Genomic DNA, 20991 nt, shown 5'->3' with positions numbered 1-20991 from the left:
GACTGAAAGATTCAGTGAAAAAATCATAAATTGTTTGGATGATAAATTTTCTACTTTAATGAAGAGTGAGAATCGAGAGAGAAGATTATCAAAGAAGAAGTATATGATGCATATGATAGAACGGGAAAGAAAGAGAAAGCTGATGAATTTTCAGGGCAGGGACAAAACCGTCAAAAAATTCAAAAAGACAACAGGACACATGTGTTTTAAAGCGCGTAGGGTAGTTCTCTAATTTCTTACACTTTCATGTATATCTACCTAATTGACTCTCTTTATATATTTTCTATTGTCTTAGTCTTCCACAATATTGCATCAAAAAACCACCATTACTCAACAAATATTATTCTCTCCCTAATTTCCTTTCGTTTACTCAGTTTTTTGAACATTGATTACAAGTAAGAAATAGCCAAAGACATTGCTACAAAGCTTCTTCAGAAAAAACATCAACTTTAGACATTGCAAACAATATATTACTTGTTTATAATTAATAACAACAAAAATATGTTATGAAAAAAAACAAAGTAAAATATTTTAATACATAGCCTAGTTTTGACTCAAGTGACTCAAAACTATACTTTTATAACTTTCCATAAAAAAAGAAAAAAAAATTATAAATATGTAATCAGTTAGAAGCAGTCATGTGAAGCTGCACAAGCGAAGCATAAACCCCACCCTCGATTTTGATCAACGTTTCGTGAGTTCCTTTCTCAGCGATCACTCCGTTCTTCACCACAGCTATCACGTCCGCATTTTTTATTGTCGATAACCTGTGAGCCACAACCACCGATGTTCGGTTCACCATCACTCGGTCAAGCGCGTCTTGAACCATTCGTTCCGATTCCGCATCAAGAGCGCTCGTTGCTTCGTCCAAAAGCAATATCTTCGGCTCTTTCACTATGGCCCGTGCTATAGCCACTCGCTGTTTCTGTCCTCCTGATAGCTGAATCCCTCTTTCTCCAACCACCGTGTCGTAGCCCTATATATAAAAGTGAATTGCTCCTTGAGTCATAAGTAAACTTTGTAAAAACTTTAAATTCTTTTTAAATTCCCTTACTTGTTGTATGCTAGAGATGAATTTGTGTGCATTGGCGAGTTCTGCAGCGGCTATGATCTCAGACTCAGTCGCGGCCTCTTCGCTTCCTTTGCCATAAGCAATGTTGGCTCGGATGGTGTCGTTGAACAAGACAGGCTCTTGTCCCACCAGTCCCATTTGCTGTCTCAACCATTTCAGTTGCATCTTCTTGAGCTCAACTCCGTCTAGAGTTATATGACCGGCATCCGGATCGTAGAATCTCTGTAACAGCGAGATCACCGTCGATTTTCCCGACCCACTCTCTCCGACCAAAGCAACCGTCTCAAAGAAAGAACAAAAAAAAAAGACATAAATTTATCACTGTTCATAAGACTTGAGTGACAAGACAACATTTCTAAAAGGTTTTAGGTTTGAGAAGTTTGAACAAAAATATTTGTTTGTTACCTTTCCTGCACGAATGGTTAAGCAAAGATCGCGGAAGATTTGAATGTCAGGCCTTGCTGGATAAGTGAAACTAATGTGACGAAGTTCGATATCTCCCTTAACGTTATCCAAGACTGTCCCTGACTCATCGCTCGAATCTATCTTGGATTTTCTATCGATGATTCCGAAGATGGAAGCAGCTGCAACCTTAGCTTTGCTAGAATCCGGTGCGAAAGAACTCGACTGAGAAATCCCAATCGCTGCCATTGTTAATGCAAAGAACACCTGCAAAATAAGATTTACGTTAGTCTTCTTCATTTGCCAAGTCACTGGAGAAGCTTCTTAATTTACCTGGAAGACATCATTGAAAGTTGTTCTGCCAGCTTCAACCAGTCTAGCACCAGCGTAGAAGCTTGCGGCGTAGACACAAAACAGAATGAAGAAGGAGAATCCAAACCCTAATCCGCTGATGAAACCTTGCTTTATCCCGTCTTTTATGGGACCTTCGCATTGCTTCTTATACATGTGCATCACCTTCTCCTCTGCACAGAAAGACGCAACCGTTCTAATACTCCCCACCGCATCATTCGCCACCTGACTAGCATCCTCGTACTTTGACTGCATATTCATTCATATAATCCAACACAAGGACCTTAAGTTTTCTTGATTCACAAGGAAACAAAACAGAGGATATAATAAAAATTAACGGACCTTAGCATCGGCGGTGAATCCTTTCATGAACTTGACTTGAATATAACCATTGATACCAATCAGAGGAAGCATCACTAAGATTATAAGCGCCAGTTCCCAGCATGCAGTGAACGCTATGATCAATCCAGAGGCAGCAGACGCAGCGTTTTGAACCGCTAGGGACAAGGCGTCCCCAACCAGAGCCCTAATCAAAGCTGCATCAGCGGAAAGCCTAGCACCCAAGTTACCACTGGAGTTGTGTGGCTCATCGAACCACCCGACCTCCATGTGAACGGTTTTCTCAAAACACATTGATCGTATTCGTCGAATCAGTTTCCCTCCAGCAACGGCGAACAGATACATCTGAGCTGGTGAGACAATGAAGGAAACCACTCCAAGAGCTACAAATATTAACGCCCAGAATCTTGAATCATTCTTTAACTCGTGCGCCGGTTTGAAGAAAGCTTCGATGACTCTTGATATCAGAATCCCGAAAAGAGGGAAAATAGCACCGTTGACTGCTGCTGCTACGGCTCCTAGAAGGAGAACCGGTATTTCCGGTTTGTTCATAGCCGCGATTCGGGTTAGAGACACTTTTGGGACCGGTTCTTGACTCTCTGTTCCAGTAGTTTTATCCTCTTGTTCTGCTCGGTGGCTACTTCTGCCACGTTCTAGTCCTGAGGCTACTACATTCAAAGAATGATGACGGCTACTATTACCAACCGACGAAGATGATCCTCCTTCTATTGATTTTTTAAGACTCGAGTTGCGGAAAGATGATCCTGAATCAGCCTCCAATGTTTTTGAGTCCTTGTTAATCTCTTGCAAACGAATGAGCTGCGAGTAAGCTCCCTCGGGATCTCTCACCAGCTCTGAATGCGATCCTTTCTCCACCATTTTCCCGCGGTGGATAACCGCTATCATATCAGCATTCCTAACCGTGCTTAACCGATGCGCCACGATGACCGTAGTCCGGTTAACCATCACTCTATCCAAAGCCTCTTGAACCACTCTTTCGGATTCTGCGTCGAGCGCGCTCGTCGCTTCATCAAGAAGCAATATCCTCGGATCTTTGAGAATGGCTCTAGCGATAGCTATCCTCTGTTTCTGTCCACCAGAGAGCTGCGTCCCGTGCTCTCCAACCATCGTATCCAACCCCTGAGGCAACTTGTCTATAAACTTGGCCGCGTTTGCCAGCTCCGTCGCGGCTTTGATCTCTTGTATCGTCGCCTTCTCTTTCCCGTAGGCGATGTTCTCCATGATGCTCGACGAAAACAGAACCGGTTCTTGGCTAACCAACCCGATCTTGCTTCTGATCCATTTCAGCTGAAACTCTTTAAGGTTAACACCATCGATGAGTACTTGCCCTGCTTTCGGATCGTAGAACCTCTCGATCAGACTGATGACCGTTGATTTTCCACTTCCGCTCTCTCCTACTAACGCTGCTGTAGCGCCGCAAGGGATAACCAGAGAGAACCCGTCGAAGATGTCTTCATCAGGCCTAGCTGGATAGCTGAAATGCACGTCTCTAAGTTCAATATCTCCTCTCATGTCTTCAAGAACCTTCCCCTTTAAGTCGTAAGCATCGATCAAAGGCTTTCTTTCGATCGTTTCGAACATCTTATACGCTGCGGATTGACCCGCGGAAAATGCCGTTACACATGGAGATGTTTGTCCCAGCGACCTATCAAAAAACAGAGCATGTTATGTCAGAAAAAAAGTAATACATTCTCTATATTCATACAAATATTATATGTGGAAGTGATTGATTTGCCTTTGGGGCTTACTCTTAATTAAAAGCTTACATGGCACCGGCGACAACGATGATGAGTACGTTGATGACAGCGCCACCGGTATAGCCTTTTTCGAGAATCATCTTACCACCAAACCAAATAGCCAAAGCATAGCTACTGAACAACACGAATAGCATTATTCCCAGTCCTAACCCTGTCGAGAATCCTTGTTGTATGCCTGATTTGTACGCCGATGTTATAAACTTTTTGTACTTGTTTATCGCTGCTTTCTCCCCCGTGAATGATGCAACCTAATATGAAAACAAAACTCAGTTGAAGACACTTCTAAAAAAGAAAAAAATTGTAGGTTAGAAAGTTGAGTGTTATTACCGTTCGGATGGAACCGATAGTCTGTTCAACAACAGTAGCGGCTTTTGCATAAGCAGCTTGTCCCTGAGAAGAAGCTTTAGTGACTATAATCGCCATGGCTGCACCAGCCATTGCCAGGAGAGGAATCGAAGTTAACATAACCAATGTTAATAACCATCCTTTTGCAAAAGCTAATGCAAATCCACCTATGAACGTAGCTATCAACTGAATAAACTTCCCAACCTGCAAATAATCCCAAAAAAAACTTCTTTAACAGATGGAATCATTTTTTATAAAATCTGTTTTGCAATATATTTAAAAGGTTCAAAACTTCCAATTTTGGTCAAAACATGGCAAAAGGTATTTTTTGTTTGTCTTGAATAAATTTAAGATTCATTAGAAAAAAATAAATAGTAGTATATATATTAAAGAAAATTATATGCTTTACCTTCTCACCCATGGCGTCTTGAATAAGAACAGTATCACCAGACATTCTACCAACAACCTCCCCTGTGTTTGTTTCCACATCGAAGAATCCAATGTCTTGTCTCAGAATTGTTTTCAGATACATATTCCTTATCCTCGCCGCTTGTCTCTCTCCCGTTATCATCCAACAAGCCACCTCTACAAAAACAAAAGTAAAATTACAGTTGAAAACTTGTATTCCTGATTTCTCTGTTTTTTTGTGTGTATAAGTGCAAATGTCAGACTTACGAAGAAAGGCTGCTCCTAGTGTTCCAAGTCCAAGGTAGACGAATTTCACACAAACCTACAAGAGCAAGCATGATCTATATATATATTAAACCAAGAACATAATCAAGTTTTGAATTATTATTATTTTAATGGCTGTATAACACAAGACTTACCTTTGAGACAACAACGACGATGTCTTTGTTGTTCTGATTCTGACCAAAGGAATCAATGAGATCACCAAACAACAATGTCATGAGAGGCAAACCAACACCGTTCCCCATAGCTCCAACTGAACCACATATCATCAAGAGAACATCATATGAATCTGCAAATGCAAATAGCTTGTAGAAGGGAACTGTCTTCGCCTTTTCATCCTTCTTCGTCTCTTCTTCTTCTCCCTGTCTAGGAGTTTTAGAAGTTGAAGGTTCGTGTGAAACAGAGTCGCCTTCTCCGGCAACTTCACGATTCATGTTCGGCGCTGGCAAGAGACAAAAAGAAAAATAGTTCGAATACACAGATGGGAGATCGACGGTATATAATAAAAGAAGGCTGACTACAAAGGAAGGGACCTTTTGACTTTTCCTTAAAAACCAGAAAAATGCTGAGAAGTTGGAGAATTTTAAGAAAACATTTACAATTGGAATATAGAAACCTAAGAGTCTGCTAATGTAAATCCAAAAGACCCCACTTGAGCAAAAAAGTAAGAAAATAATTTGTTCCTTTTTTTTTGTAATTTACAATCCAAAAGAGTTTTCCCAATGAAACAGAGTCTGTTATGGGAAAAAGAGTCACGTGCTTTGTATTACCCCGAAAATTAAGCGATCATACTTAATACGAAACTCAATCAGAAAACTAAAGATGAATGAATGAAGAAGTTAAAAAAGAGAACGGACCTGAAGATGCGTAGCTGAGAAAAGCAAAAGATTTTGAAAGCTTGACGTGAGACAAGAACTGTGAGTGCTTGTCTTGAAGTTGTTAAAGACTTTGTTTACTTCTTATTTTATTTAAAAGACTCCAATTTGTATCTGCAGAAACTATAAAGAGCAGTTTGGCCATTTTATATGCAACACTTCTTTTTGGGGTTCTGTGAAAATTGCTTGCGAAGCAAGGAGGAGTGTGATTTCATTAAACTATTCTCACCCTCTCGATCGGTCAAAAAGCGTCATAATTATGCATTTTGATGTGTTTATTTCCTTGAACCAAACGCAAGAAAAATTATGCTTTTGCCTCCTCTTAAGAACATTTTTTCAAAAAAATTAAACCATTTGTGTACATTCAAACAATATTATAGAGTTAAAAATGAATTTATATATATATATATATATATATATATATTAATTTTAAATAGCTTTTACTTAGTTTTAAAAATTAAAAGCTGTCAAATTAAATTATTTTAGTGGAAATAAGTGAAACATCCTCTTATATGTATTAGACTAAGATTACTTACAATGGTGTGGTTTTATCAACTGTCGATAAATTTTAACAACGGTTTATAAATTTATAATGGTTTGTTGTAAAAAAAAAAAATCTGATGTGGCAAAATCAGTGTTGAAACTTATCAACACTGTTGAAAGAAAAATATGAGTACTTTTTATATGACGTGACAAATAATGATTGGACCAAAATATTTAATTTGTTTTTCAGATTTTAATTGTAATCCAAGTAGATAAATGAAGATATGTGTAAGAATCTGATTGAATGTTCATATTTTCTAACTTTTTTTCATCTCATTTATTTAACATCAACTATTGTATATAATTATAAAATTATACAAATAATTTTATATCAAAATTCTTCATTTTCATACTCTTTTTTTTTTTTTTTTTTTTGTCATCGACTTTTACAGGCTCAAACAGACTCTGTAAACCATCATTTTCATACTCTATAGATAGAGATTTGTTTCATTTCATTTGGACACAGAAAAAATATTTTTTTTTAATATAAAATAAAAAACGAAAAGAAAAATTATTTTCAAAATTTAATTAGTTCTTATTTATTTGATTTAGTTTCAAATGATAATTTTTATTAACACTATGTAATTACAAAAAACATTAAATAGAATAAAAATATGAATAGAGAAATAGGTTGTTGTAAATTTTTTACAATAAAACTATTGTAAAGAACAAAAATTGAATGGGTGTTAAATTGTGATGTGGCAGAGAGAAAAAAATGATGGAAAGTAAAAATGAGGTGGTGTAAACATACAACCAATAACCAATGTACATAGTCTAACAAGTACTGACACATCACACCTCTTTAGTTTCACCTTTTTTTAGACGCTGGTTACTGTCGAATTAAACTATTCCATTTTAAATTTCATATTTTTCTTAAAATGGAATCATTTTATAACAAAATATAATTTACTTGAATTCTATTCTATTTTAAAGTGAAACTAGAATAATAAACAAATGCATTACTCTATAAATATTAATAGAGTAAATTTATTTTTATTTCGTTGGAAAAAATGAGATTGAATATATATTTTATTCTAAATTTTATTCTCAAATAAAAGTGTAATAGAGTTGAAAATGTCCTTAACAATGTAGTTGATATTCTTCTTTTTTTTTCTTTTTTTCATGGGGAAAAATCTTCTAAAGCACTAGTCTTTTAAACATATCATTATCGAATACTCTTATTAGGGAGCCACCTGCAGTCTTGAATTATCAGTGTGTGAATTATCAAACGGTCTAAGATGGAAATTACGGAGGATGGAGATAATTTTCACTTTTGAGGAAGTAGGCTACTTCCATTTCCTTGGCAACGAAGCTAAAGGTCAACTTTATATATTGCAGTAAAACATAAATCAACCCTTAAGAGTTTATACATTCATTTTCTTGGCGGCTAAGGCATTTTGATAAATCCATTGTCATAACGTATGTATGTATATAATATTATTACTAGTTGGCCGGCCCGCACCCTGTGCGGGCATTGTACAGATTCAAATTATATGGGTAGAGCTGGGTCTGCGGATCGACCCACCCCGTCCATCCCGCCAACCCGCGGGTCACCTAGTTTTTTTACTCATAATTTCGATCTGCATGACCCGCAATAAAAGATTCAAAATACCTGCACCCGTCCCGCCCAAATTTGCAGGTAATTCGCAGGACCCGCGGGTTAAATATTACGGAATATTTTGTATCTATTTAAGAGAGAGATAGAGAGATTTAGTGTTTAACCCGCGGGACCCGCGGGTTAAACACTAAATCTCTCTATCTCTCTCTCTCTCTCTCCCCCTCTCATCGTAAACCTTTTTTTTTTGAAAAATATAAAAATATAAACATTCTTTTAATTCACCGATTATTTTTTTAACTACCAGATTTTTGATTTATATAGGAATGTTTCCTAATTTAATATTTTATCATGAATTTTTCTTGGGTGAATTACCAACTAATCATAGTTTGCCAAATAATGTACAACATTTTTTAAAGATAATAAATAAAATAATAATAATTTGTGTTAAGTTTTTAAAATAAATGAAAATATTATTAGCTGCCATTATACTCTAAACCTTTGGACAAATCTTAAACCCTTCGGTAAAAATTCAAACACTAAACTCTAAAATCTTGGATATACCCTAAACCCTTGGATAAATCCTAAACACTAAACTGTAAACCCTTGGATATACCCAAAACACTAAATCTCTCTCTCTCTCTCTCAAATTTGTGTTACTTTCCTATTTGTAATTTGTTAATTTTTTTATTAATAACTTACCTTATTTTCATTGTGTATTATTTACGCAACTTGGTATCATATTTATTACTTTGTTTAAATAATTTACCTTTAGTTAATTTGGTTTTAAATTTTTAATAACTTACCTTATATTAAATACGGATTGCTTTGGCAAGTTGATATCATATTTACTGCAGATCAATTTATGATAATATAATAGGTATCTTAATGTTCTAAGATCACCTTTCCTAAAAATCAAACAGATAAATATTGTAATAACATGTCAAACAGATGAATGTTGTAATTCTTGGGTGAATTACCAACTAATCATAGTTTGCCAATTAATGTACATCTTCTTTTAAAGATAATAAATAAAATAATAATAATTTGTGTTAAGTTTTTAAAATAAATGAAAAATATTAGTAGCTGCGAAAAGAAGAATTTTTTTTAACAATTTTAAAATCGTCACAAAAAAGTAAATCATAAACAATAAACACTATACCCTAAACCCTTGGACAAAACTTAAATCCTTGGGTAAAAAACCAAAAACACTAAACCCTAACTTCTTGGATATACCCTAAACCCTTGGATAAATCCTAAACACTAAACTGTAAATCATTGGGTATACCCAAAACACTAAATCTCCCTCTCTCTCTCCCCCTCATCGTAAACCTTTTTTTTTGAAAAATACAAAAATGTAAACATTCTTTTAACAGTAATTTGAATCCCAAGAGTATTTACTTCACGATTTTAAAAGTAATTTACCATGTTTATAAATTGTTAATTTTTTATTAATAACTTACCTTATTTTCAATGTGGATTACTTGCGCAACTTGGTATCATATTTATTACTGTGTTTAAATATGATTGCACGACAAGTTAGTATCAAATAATATATTCATACAATTTATTAATGGAATTGTGTTGAATAATATATTTCGTTGGGAACTCCACCAACGAAATATTAGTCATAAGGGTCACTATCTTGTTCAGGAGACCGAAATTTCCAAGATAGATATCATGCAAAGCATCTACACAAATATTAGTCTTCTTGTGCAAGTTAGATTTATTCAAAATAAGACAACAAGATTAAAAACGATTTTGAAAATTTAGAAAGATTTAAAAGTCGAATTAATGTGATATCCCATTGTGCAAGAATAACAGATTCTCAATAAATATCAATAAATGTGATTAAAACTTTCACAAGAATTATTCAAATAAATAAGGTAACTTACATTTATAATAGATTCATAAGATATCATATTAATTGCGCAAGAAAAAATAATAATAATCGATGCATGATCTATCAAAAATGTGCAGATATGTGTTCCCAACTTTCCCTTACTCCGTTTAGTTTTGTTTTAGTATAAAGTGAAATCGAGAAGAAGAAAGAGAAGGAGATGAGAGAAATAGATGGCGTAGGATAGGTTTTTAGAAAAATAAAAAAAATTTAAAAAATAAATCAGTCAATCAAATTATAAGGCAACAAGATTGAAAATGACTTTGAAAATTTATAAAGATTTAAAAGTCCAATTAATGTGATATCACATTGCGCAAGAATAAATAAAGTTATTAAATATACAATATCATAAACTGATTTGAATTAAATATTAGTATTCTTGCGCAAGTTAGATTTATTTAAAATAATGCAACAAGATTAAAAACGACTTTGAAAATTTAGAAAGATTTAAAAGTCGAATTAATGTGATACCCCATTGTACAAGAATAACAGATTCTCAATAAATATCAATAAATGTGATTAAAACTTTCGCAAGAATTATAAAAATAAATCAGCCAATCAAATTATAATATAGTTGACATAGAACTATATAGTTTATGATGATAAAAAATGACAAAAAGAACTATATAGTTTATATATATGAATTTATAAGATATATATTTTATAATATGATAAATTGTATAAAATCATATTTGAGTACAAAGTTGATAATATGTATAAAAAGTTATACTAACTTTTATAATAAAATATTGATTAAAGATTTTGTTCTTTGATGTATAAGCAAATAATTATCTGAAAACATAGAGAAAGTAACAAAGCATGAAACTTACATTGTAGTTTACGTGTTTTGGATGATATGATCATTTAAGTACATATGGATCCACATGAGGAAACGTCATAATCGTTGGTCTGCGCATATATAAACTAAAATTATAAATTAAAAAACCAATAGAAAAATACATATGAAAATATTTTAATTCTGAATTTGTAAAAAGGAAACTTATTAAAACAAGTATTTATTGTAATTCTTGCGCAAGTTATGATTAATGAGAGCAATTAATGTAATATTCCGATTAGCAAATTATGATTAATGAGAGCAATTGGTTAAAGGAAATATATTAAATTTGTAAGGTATAAGTAATGTATGTTCATAATAATAAGTTTTCTAATTAGATATAAATCGTATTATGCCATTAAGACATTAATAAATGGTCGACATTTAATAATATTTTTGCGCAAGTTTTGATTTATGAGATTAGAAATTAATATAAATGGTCCATATTTATTAAAATTCTTGCGCAAGTTATGATTAATGAGATTAGCAATTAATGTAAATGATCGACATTTATTAATATTCTTGCGCAAGTTATGATTAATGAAATTAGCAATTCATAGTTCATACAGTCCAAGCTTCTCAGGCTTTCATTTTCCGAGAGACCATCAAGTTAACGTTTCTACTCGTTTTTAAAATTCGATCATAAGTATGAAAGCACAACAACAACCATTGAAAAGCCAAATAAAACAAGGCTATAAAATCCCTCGCCACAAAAAGAAAATTTAAAAGGCAAAAAGAAAAAAGAACAGACTTGTTGCTGATTTTAAAATTGAAAAAAAACAAGGCTATAACATTATCGATAGCTTTTATGGTTCATCATGTAAATAACAGAACATACACTCTTTTTACTCATTGCGGATTGTCTGATACTTCCCCTACAATGATTCAGACCTCTTCATCTCAGCCATTAAGCTCTTGAACTTGTGGCTGTAATCTTCTCTACTGTTCATTTAATTAAATGAGAAAAAAAAGAACAGATTAGTTTGAATGTTAACGCAAAAGAGAGGAAAAATCATAAAATGGAAAGAGAACCTGATTCGATCCAACGATGAGATAGCATGAAGAGCACTTCTGATCATGTCTTCATTACGGTCATGATCTTGCTTCAAATAAATCTACGATTAATCAAATCATATAGAGAGATAAAAAAATTAACATGCATCGTGGTGAAATCGTTATAATAGGACATCTGCATATAAACCAAAAGAAAAGTCAGCTATGATGAAATATGTATATATAAAAGTTTAATGATGTAAAATAATAAAAACAATATCAACATAAAAAAGTTCAGAATAAAAAGTCAGTTGCTTCGTTTCTTCTACTGTGAATGTCTTATATATAGTAAATTGGTGGATGTTTCTCAATGATTTAGCTTGCATGATAAGCTAAAATATCATAATATGTTAACAGATAAACATAATAAATTTGTAAAATTAATCACGAATATGCATTTTATACGATGCGAAACTTGCGCAAGTAGTAAATATAAATAAGGTATGTTGATAATAATTAGTTTCCTAATAAAAATATAAATAATGTATGTTGATAATAATTAGTTTCCTAATTAAATATAAAACGTATTTCCCATTAAGATATTTAATGATTAGTCGACATTTATTAAAATTCTTCTGCAAGCTATAATTAATGGTCGACATTGATTACGATTCTTGCGCAAGAAATAATTAGTGCGTTGGACAATTAATGTCACTTTCCAATTAAAAGGTCGATGAAAAAAATAAATCAAAAAGAATAATTAGAAAAATTCGACCAATAGAAACGCGAGAATTTTCGTGAGAAGAACTGTGTGAGCGCCACGTGGCGTTTGTACTTCTCTTTTAATATATAGGAGGATTTATGTTCAAACATTGACTGAAATTATACAATTAGTGAGTGATTATAATTATTCGTCCGTTTATGTTGTCTCCAGTGTTAAGGAACACATGACATGATGGTTCCATTATTATCAAATAGAAGAATCATATTCATTTTGATTTGCATCCAAACCAAGTAACCAACCCCATAGAAATTCATTTATGTGCCGAAAAGTTAATCAACATGCGATTGATTACTCCTATTATATGACCAGGAAATATAATTTGTCAACGGTTTTGATCCAATAATTAAAAATTAAGATGTCAGAAATTCAAATCATTTGTTATATAAAATGTTGCAACTTGCAGGAGGGTGACTAAGTGCAAGCTAAGAAAAATCTCAGAATCAAATAGCAATTTCTTATATTATGATTTAATATTTTCATCCAATATTGTAGTTTAGTTTAATCGTATACAATGTTAAAAACATCATTCTGTGTGAAACTATATTTACTTAAGGATTTGATGTAAATGTATTAATAAAAAGAAAATAATATACTCTTTCTGTTTCATAAAGTTACATATTTTAGAAAGAAAAATGTTTTAAAAAGATCTATTTTAAAAAAATTTAATGCATGTTTTATTAACTAATTTCAAACTTTAAAAAACTTAATTTTATTTATTATATTTTTGTTGGTTTAAATTTATGTAAAAAAAATCACAAAAAATTATGTAAATTTAATGTATTTTATTAAAACACATGAAAACCCTAAAATATGTAACATTTTGAAACAGATGTAATCAGCAAAGATAGGTTTAAAAGAAGTTAATATGAGTATATATTCTGATTAGAGCGTGGATCTAATTAAACATGAAATGTAAAATCCCCCCAAGTCATGAAAGTAACTCGAACTAACTGCACCGTCACTGCTTGCGTCAGTATCCATACAAACACATCAGACATGACTGACTACATGAGAATACTTTTACTGTCATGAAAATCAAAACTGAATCTATTCGCTGTAAACGTGGGGGCCGCATTTCCCATGGTATCCCCCCGCTTGCATTAAATTTTATGATTATTCTAATGCCGTCGTATTTTGTGTCCAGATATGTTTTTATTTTCATCGTAGAGGCCAACACATTTTTTATAAGTCAAACTCAAACCCTATCTAATGGTACAAAGCTCTGGCTTGGACTTATATACGTTTTAACTTTTAACAATTGGGTCTTTAACTTGCCTTTATAATCAGCTGTTTACCACCATTAATCATTTTTTGAATACATTATTTTGCATATTCTGGTGGCAGTTATATATCTGAAATAATCTCAAACATTCTACAAAGGATATATACATATATATGGTTAGAGAGTTATATGCTTCTCTCATCACAGAACTTCTGGTTTAGGTCACCAAGAAAAAGAGGAACTCAAAAAATGCAACCATGAGTTGTGGCCGTGAATGACTGAACCCAAATAGGAGCAAAACAAACCAAACAAGAAACACAAGTCACGCAAACAGAGTTTCTTCCTCTTTTTCTTCTCAGTGTTAGCTGATTTGTCTAGACACGCCAACAAACTTTGCGTGGAGTGTAATAACATTTAAACGTAGAAACTAGGTCCTTGAAGAGTCTCTGTCCCTAATTCGTCTCTTTGGCAATGCAAAACTACATAAAATCTATGTTTACCTTATGATTAGTCCCAAAACTCTCTCTCTCTCTCTGTCGTCAAAAAAAGATGCCGTCAATAGCGTCTGGTACAGTTACATCACCAAATTTGCTGCTTGTTTCAGTAGAATAAGTCTGCAACTTTTCCATCTATGCTTCATTAAACCCTTCAGGCGCAGGAGAGAAGCTGATAGACTTGCACAAGAAAGATACCGCCAAGTACAATGGCATTATACACGAAGGACTCGACTTGCAGCTCTTTAAAAACGCTGGAAGAATGTCCTGAAACTTTTCATCGCTGAATCTCTGTACTGAAAACAGCCATCTTCTTTTATGGCTTAACAACAACAAAGAAAAAAAAAAGGAACATATCTCTCGTCTAGCAAAGTCCTTACATGTTGCAAATTGATTTTTCATGTTATACAAAACTGATTTTCTTCTGAACAAGATTGGCGAATTTCTTAAAAAGCTAAGCGACCCAAATTGGTTTGTCAATTCAGATATAGGAACATGAATCAGGAAACCATTTCTAAATCAAATTTAAATGTTTTTCCTATTCATGTATCATAGATTGGTAGGGAGGTTTGGATCTCTTGTTTGCTCTTCCCAGCATTTTCCATAGCAAAGAAATGTAGATTTTATATCGATTTTTTTTATTTGATTTGATACGTTGTGGTCAATCACGTAAGATTGGTTATTTAGTTGAAAGTACGGAAAGAGAGGGATTCGAACCCTCGGTAAACAAAAGCCTACATAACAGTTCCAATGTTACGCCTTCAACCACTCGGCCATCTCTCCGACATCAGGATTATGACTGAGTACCTGGGTGAATAGCGAGTTATTCATCGTTTTTTAGATTATGGTTAATAGATACCTTTTTTGATCGGAAAAATTGGAAGTAGATAGAATATTTTTTTATAAAAAACGAGTCCGCTTTTATGTTAGTTCGTACTATAAAATTCCTTTGTTTGTGAGAAAATTTTCTCACAAAAGAAAAGTTAAAGGAAATAAAAAGAGTTATAGAATGGATTACTACCTATGCCAAGATCGCATATAAATGGAAATTTTATTGATAAAACCTTTACAATTGTAGCCGATATCTTATTACGAGTCATTCCGACAACTTCCGGAGAAAAAGAGGCATTTACTTATTACAGAGATGGTGCGATTTGATTATCATTATCATTTTTTTTATTTCTCACCGATTTGGAATAAAAAAAACGAGTATTGAAAAAAATCTACGCTTTTGAAGGTGAAGTTTATAATATAAAAAGCAATCCCTTCTGTCATGTATCCACGATTAGTGCAGCCTTAGATGCTTCAATTATGAATTCGAGTATTGAGCAAAAGGTTTTTACCTACGGTTCCCGTATTACAGATCAATCCTACTAGACTAATACAATATACGAATAGGAGGCACAGGGGAAGAAGCACTACGCCGAGAAATCAACAACACGAAAACTTTCTTCAAAACGATTCCTTTTCTTTCTTCTTCTTTGGGATTGGGACTAATTAAAATGGTTGGAACAATAAACATCCATCTCGTCCGTACTTTGGATACCCGTATAACCATTGAAGACTGTTGAAGTGACTAATTCCTGGAAATTTAGGGGCGTTGAGAACAAAGAAATTTTTAGAGTTTCCTTTTTTATTTTTATCTAGTATGAATCCACTTGGTAGTAAGAAAAGATCTTTTACAAGAAGGTTGGCTAGGGATTTCTTGTAAAAACATTAGCCCCGCTTAGTTCATAATGACATCAAATTTTTCCATATCCATATATTTATTATTTTCATTATGCACCTAAAGGAGGAGCCGTATGAGATGAAAATCTCACATACGGTTCTGAAACGGAGAATTCGTTAAAGCGAATGACGACCGTAACGGATGTCGGCTCAATCTGAAGGAAATTATGCGGAAGCATTACAGAATTATTATGAAGCTATGCGACTAGAAATTGACCCCTATGATCGAAGTTATATACTCTATAATATAGGCCTTATCCACACAAGTAATGGGGAACATACCAAAGCTTTAGAATATTATTTTCGGGCATTAGAACGAAACCCCTTTTTACCACAAGCTTTTAATAATATGGCTGTGATCTGTCATTACGTGCGACTATCTCCACTATAGAAAAAAAGAACGAACAGCTAGTCAATGAAATACTAGAAACAAAAAAAAAAGGCTTTCTACATAAGCATCGTCCAAAACGATTTTTTATCAGCTGTAGCAAATAAATAAACTTCATGGATAGAAATATGAAGTGAAGACTAGATATGCCTAAATACTTTATTTCTATGGATAAAAAAAGATTGAATTGATAGAGGAAGCACCGTAAAGATCAACTGGAAAGGTTTTGGACCGATACAACAAGAGCTGTTTATTTATATCATAATATGAGATAAATCTTAGGAATCTACTTATGTAATAGAGTGGATCCCCTAAGGTATTGAGCAGCGGTGTAGCATCAGATCCTAAAGACAGTAAGTCTTTTTCTTTTTTATGAAGTATGAAAAAAGTCTTTTTCAACGATTTTATATAAATTTATATATGAAAGCGGGATAGTTACCTTTCAGAAAATTCTAATATCTAATAACAGTGGACATGCCTTTTTTTCTGAAGGTAGGAGAAAAGATAAAACTTATTAGATTAATTAATATATTAATTAAATCAAAACGAAAGTTTGAAACTCATGTAATTACTCTCTTTTGTTTAATCCAAGAAAAACCGAATGAATATCTATAAGAAATCTCATTCAATTAGACATTCAATTAGATATAAAGTTAAAGTAGGTTAAAGTGAAAAAACTGGTACACCAAAACAAAAGAGTTGGTTGTCGAGCCGTATGAGGTAGGAAACTCTCAAGTACGGTTTTCAGGGAGGGAATTGACCCGCCTATTCCGACCGTGGAGAACAGGCCATTCAACAAGGAGATTCTGAAATGGCGGAGGCTTGGTTTGCTCAAGCCGCCGAGTATTGGAAACAGGCTATAACGCTTACTCCTGATAATTATATTGAAGCACAGAATTGGTTGACGATCACGAGGCGCTTCGAATAAGAAATTTTTCTTTGTTTCTTTTTTTTTATTCTATAATATATCTTTATTTGTTTTTACAATTAATTGTTTTTTAGTTTCTTGGCCCTCTCGGTCAAATAAAACAGATTCTTTTTTCTATCAGAAGAACCAATCACAGAAAAAAATTTCATTATATCCTTTTCTCAAATCGTTCTATTTCATCTGGTATTCTCTAAAGATAAGTAGTACATGAATATGAGAATATCTATATATCTATATCTAGTTTTTTCTATTTTTTTTTTCGACTATTAAAACGAATAAAAGGGATTTGAAAATGACTAAATATCAATACTAGAGTGTTTCTTAGTAATGACTAATAAGTGGTTATTGAAATAGGATAATATCCTCTATTTAAAACATAAAAAATAGGCTATATTTCGGAACTTATAATTGAAATATGAATACACTAGGTTAGGTTATAAAAAAAAATTCTTTGTGTACCAATACCAATGTAAAGGTGCGAAAACGTTTTTTAATAAAAAAAAAAAAGGGGGGTCCGTTGAGCGCCCTATGGATATGTCATAATAGATCCGAACACTTGCCCCAGATCGACTTCCAGATCATAATTGCTTAGTGAATAACTAAACTTGAATTAGCCTTGGGGATCAAGCTATTACTTTTCTATAGAGTTATGAATTAGGAAAGTTAACATTTTAAGAGTTTATGTGTTTACATATTATTCCTAATGAGTTTAGGAAAGAGAGAGATATATATATAGGAGTTGCAAGAGTGTTGCATCCCATGAGATTTGAGAGCTTTAGTTTTGTGTTATTTTCTAAAGCAATAAAGAGTTGAGTTTTGAGACCGAAGTGTTTGATTCAATATTTGGTATCAGAGCATAAATTGAATCATGGGAGAGATTGTTGCAACTAGCGACACGAAGGGAGGTCCTTCGAGCATAAAGTGTCCGGTTCTTAATGACACCAATTATACGGTGTGGACAATACGGATGCAGGTGGCTTTAGAGGTCCACAAGGTGTGGGAAGCCATTGATCCAGGTGAAGAGAAAGGAGAGAAGAATGTTATGGCGAAAGCTCTCTTGTTCCAGTCCATACCAGAGTCACTTATACTGCAGGTAGGAAACCTAAAGACCGTGAAAGAAATATGGGAAGCTGTGAAGACGAGGCATGTGGGAGCTGATCGAGTCAAAGAAGCACGGCTTTGTACTCTGACGGCAGATTTTAACAGACTAAAGATGAAGGAGACCGACTCAATCGATGATTTTGTTAGCAAACTTGGAGAGTTATCATCAAAATCTACAGCCCTAGGCGAGATCATTGAAGAAACGAAGCTTGTGAAGAAGTTTCTTCACAGCCTACCAAGGAAGAAATACATAAATATGGTGGCTGCACTTGAGCAGATGCTTGATCTAAAAACAGCAAGGTTTGAAGATGTAGTAGGAAGAATGAAAGCATATGAAGAGAGAATTCACGAGGAAGAAGAAGAATTACAAGAAGATCAAGGACAGAGCAAGCTTATGTATGCTAATGCAAACACGCAACAACAGCAAAGCCAAGAGAGATATGATCCTAGTAGAGGAAGAGGCAGAGGAGGACGTTTTACGTACCGAGGAAGGAGTCGAGGACGGAACGGTTATAATGGTTATAATGGAAACTACAACAGGCAAGAGCGTGACGCATCAAAAGTAGTGTGTTTTAGATGTGATAAGGTAGGACACTTTGCGATGCATTGTCCGGACAGACTGCTTAAGCTTCAGGAGATTCAAGAGGATGGAGAAGATACAACCCAAGAAGCCGATGAACTGATGATGCATGAAGTGGTCTTCCTTAACGAAAAGAATGTGTCACCGAGCAAATTGGTTGACGTCTCTGATAATACGTGGTATCTAGATAATGGGGCTAGCAATCACATGACAGGGAATCTTAGCTACTTTGCGAAGCTTAATGAAAGAGTAACTGGAAAGGTGCGTTTTGGGGATGATTCACGAATAGATATAAAAGGAAAAGGTTCCATACTCTTCACAACAAAGAATGGCGAGCATAAGGTGTTGTCTGATGTGTATTTCATCCCTGACTTAAGAAGCAACATAATAAGTCTAGGACAAGCTACTGAATCCGGTTGTGGAGTGAGAATGAAAGAAGATTACTTGATGCTGTATGACAAAGATAATAAACTGCTAGTCAAAGCAAAGAGATCAAAAAATCGTCTGTATAAAGTGATCATAGAGGTTGATAATACAAAGTGTCTACAGTTGTTACATCTCATAGAAACCTCTAAGTGGCATGCTCGGTTAGGGCATATTGGCATCGAGAACATGAAGTTGATTATTAACAAGAGTCTGATAACTGGGATACCGCAGTTAAAAGTGGAGAAGGAGACTTGCGAGTCTTGTTTGCGTGGAAAGCAAGTTCGAAAGACGTTTCCAAAGGTTAGCCAATATCGAGCCTCAACCAGATTAGAGCTGATTCACGGAGATTTGTGTGGTCCCATTACACCACCTACGGCTGGAAAGAATAGATATGTGTTTGTTCTTATCGATGATCACACTCGATACATGTGGACGATCCTTATGAAAGAGAAAAGTGAAGCATTTACTCGGTTCAAACGCTTCAAGGCTCTGGTTGAACAGGAAACAAGCGCCAAGATCAAGACATTCCGAACTGATAGAGGAGGCGAGTTCACCTCTCAAGAGTTTGTTCAGTTTTGTAGTGAAAGTGGTATTAATAGGCATCTGACGGCACCATATTCTCCACAACAAAATGGAGTAGTCGAGAGAAGAAACCGTACTTTACTTGAGATGACTCGAAGTATTTTGAAGCACATGGGAGTTCCAAATTATCTCTGGGGAGAGGCGGTGAGACATGCAACATATATCATAAACCAGACAACAACAAGAACTCTGTTTCTCTCTACTCCGTATGAAAGCTTGAAAGGCAAGAAACCGAATCTCGAACATTTAAAGGTGTTTGGGTGTGTTGGATATGTAAAGATTGATTCTGTTCACTTGAAGAAATTGGATGATAGATCACGTGCTCTTGTTCATCTCGGAACAGAGTCGGGCTCTAAAGCTTATTGACATTATGATCCAACAAACCGCAAGATTGTTGTAAGTCGAGATGTGATCTTTGACGAAGAAAAGAGATGGAAGTGGGCTCGTTCCAGAACAGAAGCCGATGAGGAACCAGGGTTGATCAGTTTTGAGTACAGAGTTTTAGGTGAACAAAACAGAGTTGATGAAGAAGGAAAAACAGAGAACGATGACGATGAGATACAAGAGGTAGACACACCCGTAGAAGTCGAAGCTGAATCAGAATCTCTAAGACGATCTTCTCGAGTTAGCAGGAAGCCGAGCTATCTTGAAGACTATGAGTTGTTATGCAAAGAAGAATGTGAGCGTCTTCTCTTGATGATAAATGAAGAACCATGGAGTTACGAAGAGGCAAGAGAACTCGAAGTATGGCAAGATGCATGTAGAGATGAGATAGACTCTATCGTGAAGAATAACACATGGATACTAGTTGATCTTCCTCCAAATAGTAAAGCGATTGGCTTAAAGTGGGTATTTAAGATTAAGTTCAATGCCGACGGTACCATTAACAGATACAAAGCAAGGCTAGTGGTGAAAGGTTATAAACAGAAACACAGTGTTGATTATGACGAGGTCTTTGCGCCCGTTGCTCGTTTGGAAACGGTGAGATTGATAATTGCGTTGGCTGCTAGACACGGATGGGAGCTCCATCATCTTGATGTTAAGACAGCCTTTCTTCATGGAGAGCTCAGAGAAGAAGTT

The 20991-nt window shown here is 34.4% G+C and overlaps 1 protein-coding gene, 1 long non-coding RNA gene, 1 other non-coding gene and 1 pseudogene across 5 annotated transcripts; 1 reads left to right on the top strand and 3 right to left on the bottom strand.

The window, feature by feature from the left end:
* Positions 1 to 500: 500 nt before the first annotated feature.
* LOC108822571 (ABC transporter B family member 11) lies at positions 501 to 5851 on the bottom strand. 2 transcript variants are annotated; one of them, XM_018595686.2, is made up of 11 exons: positions 5835 to 5851; positions 5115 to 5419; positions 4963 to 5017; positions 4697 to 4872; positions 4270 to 4491; positions 3952 to 4190; positions 2168 to 3830; positions 1808 to 2074; positions 1478 to 1741; positions 1055 to 1354; positions 501 to 976 (listed from the first exon to the last, which is right to left on the bottom strand). In XM_018595686.2, the coding sequence occupies exons 2-11, from the start codon at positions 5409 to 5411 to the stop codon at positions 623 to 625; spliced, it is 3837 nt and encodes a 1278-aa protein (XP_018451188.1). In that variant the 5' UTR covers positions 5412 to 5419; positions 5835 to 5851; the 3' UTR covers positions 501 to 622. The 2 variants fall into 2 exon arrangements, with proteins under 2 accessions (XP_018451188.1, XP_056847525.1); XM_056991545.1 differs by lacking the exon at positions 5835 to 5851 and adding an exon at positions 5511 to 5667.
* Positions 5852 to 11349: 5498 nt separating this feature from the next.
* On the bottom strand, positions 11350 to 11943 carry LOC108816485 (uncharacterized). The gene is made up of 2 exons (XR_001943865.2): positions 11718 to 11943; positions 11350 to 11627 (listed from the first exon to the last, which is right to left on the bottom strand). It is a non-coding gene; the product is annotated as an uncharacterized LOC108816485 (long non-coding RNA).
* A 2931-nt stretch (positions 11944 to 14874) lies between these two features.
* TRNAS-GGA (transfer RNA serine (anticodon GGA)) lies at positions 14875 to 14961 on the bottom strand. The gene has a single exon. It is a non-coding gene; the product is annotated as a tRNA-Ser (tRNA).
* Positions 14962 to 15493: 532 nt separating this feature from the next.
* On the top strand, positions 15494 to 16398 carry LOC130498736 (uncharacterized; annotated as a pseudogene). The gene has a single exon (XR_008937678.1). The product of XR_008937678.1 is annotated as an uncharacterized LOC130498736 (transcript).
* Positions 16399 to 20991: the final 4593 nt, after the last annotated feature.

Source organism: Raphanus sativus, chromosome 8 (assembly GCF_000801105.2).
Source record: "Raphanus sativus cultivar WK10039 chromosome 8, ASM80110v3, whole genome shotgun sequence".
NCBI classification, from domain to species: Eukaryota; Viridiplantae; Streptophyta; class Magnoliopsida; order Brassicales; family Brassicaceae; genus Raphanus; species Raphanus sativus.
This window is presented reverse-complemented; position numbering and strand designations above follow the sequence as displayed.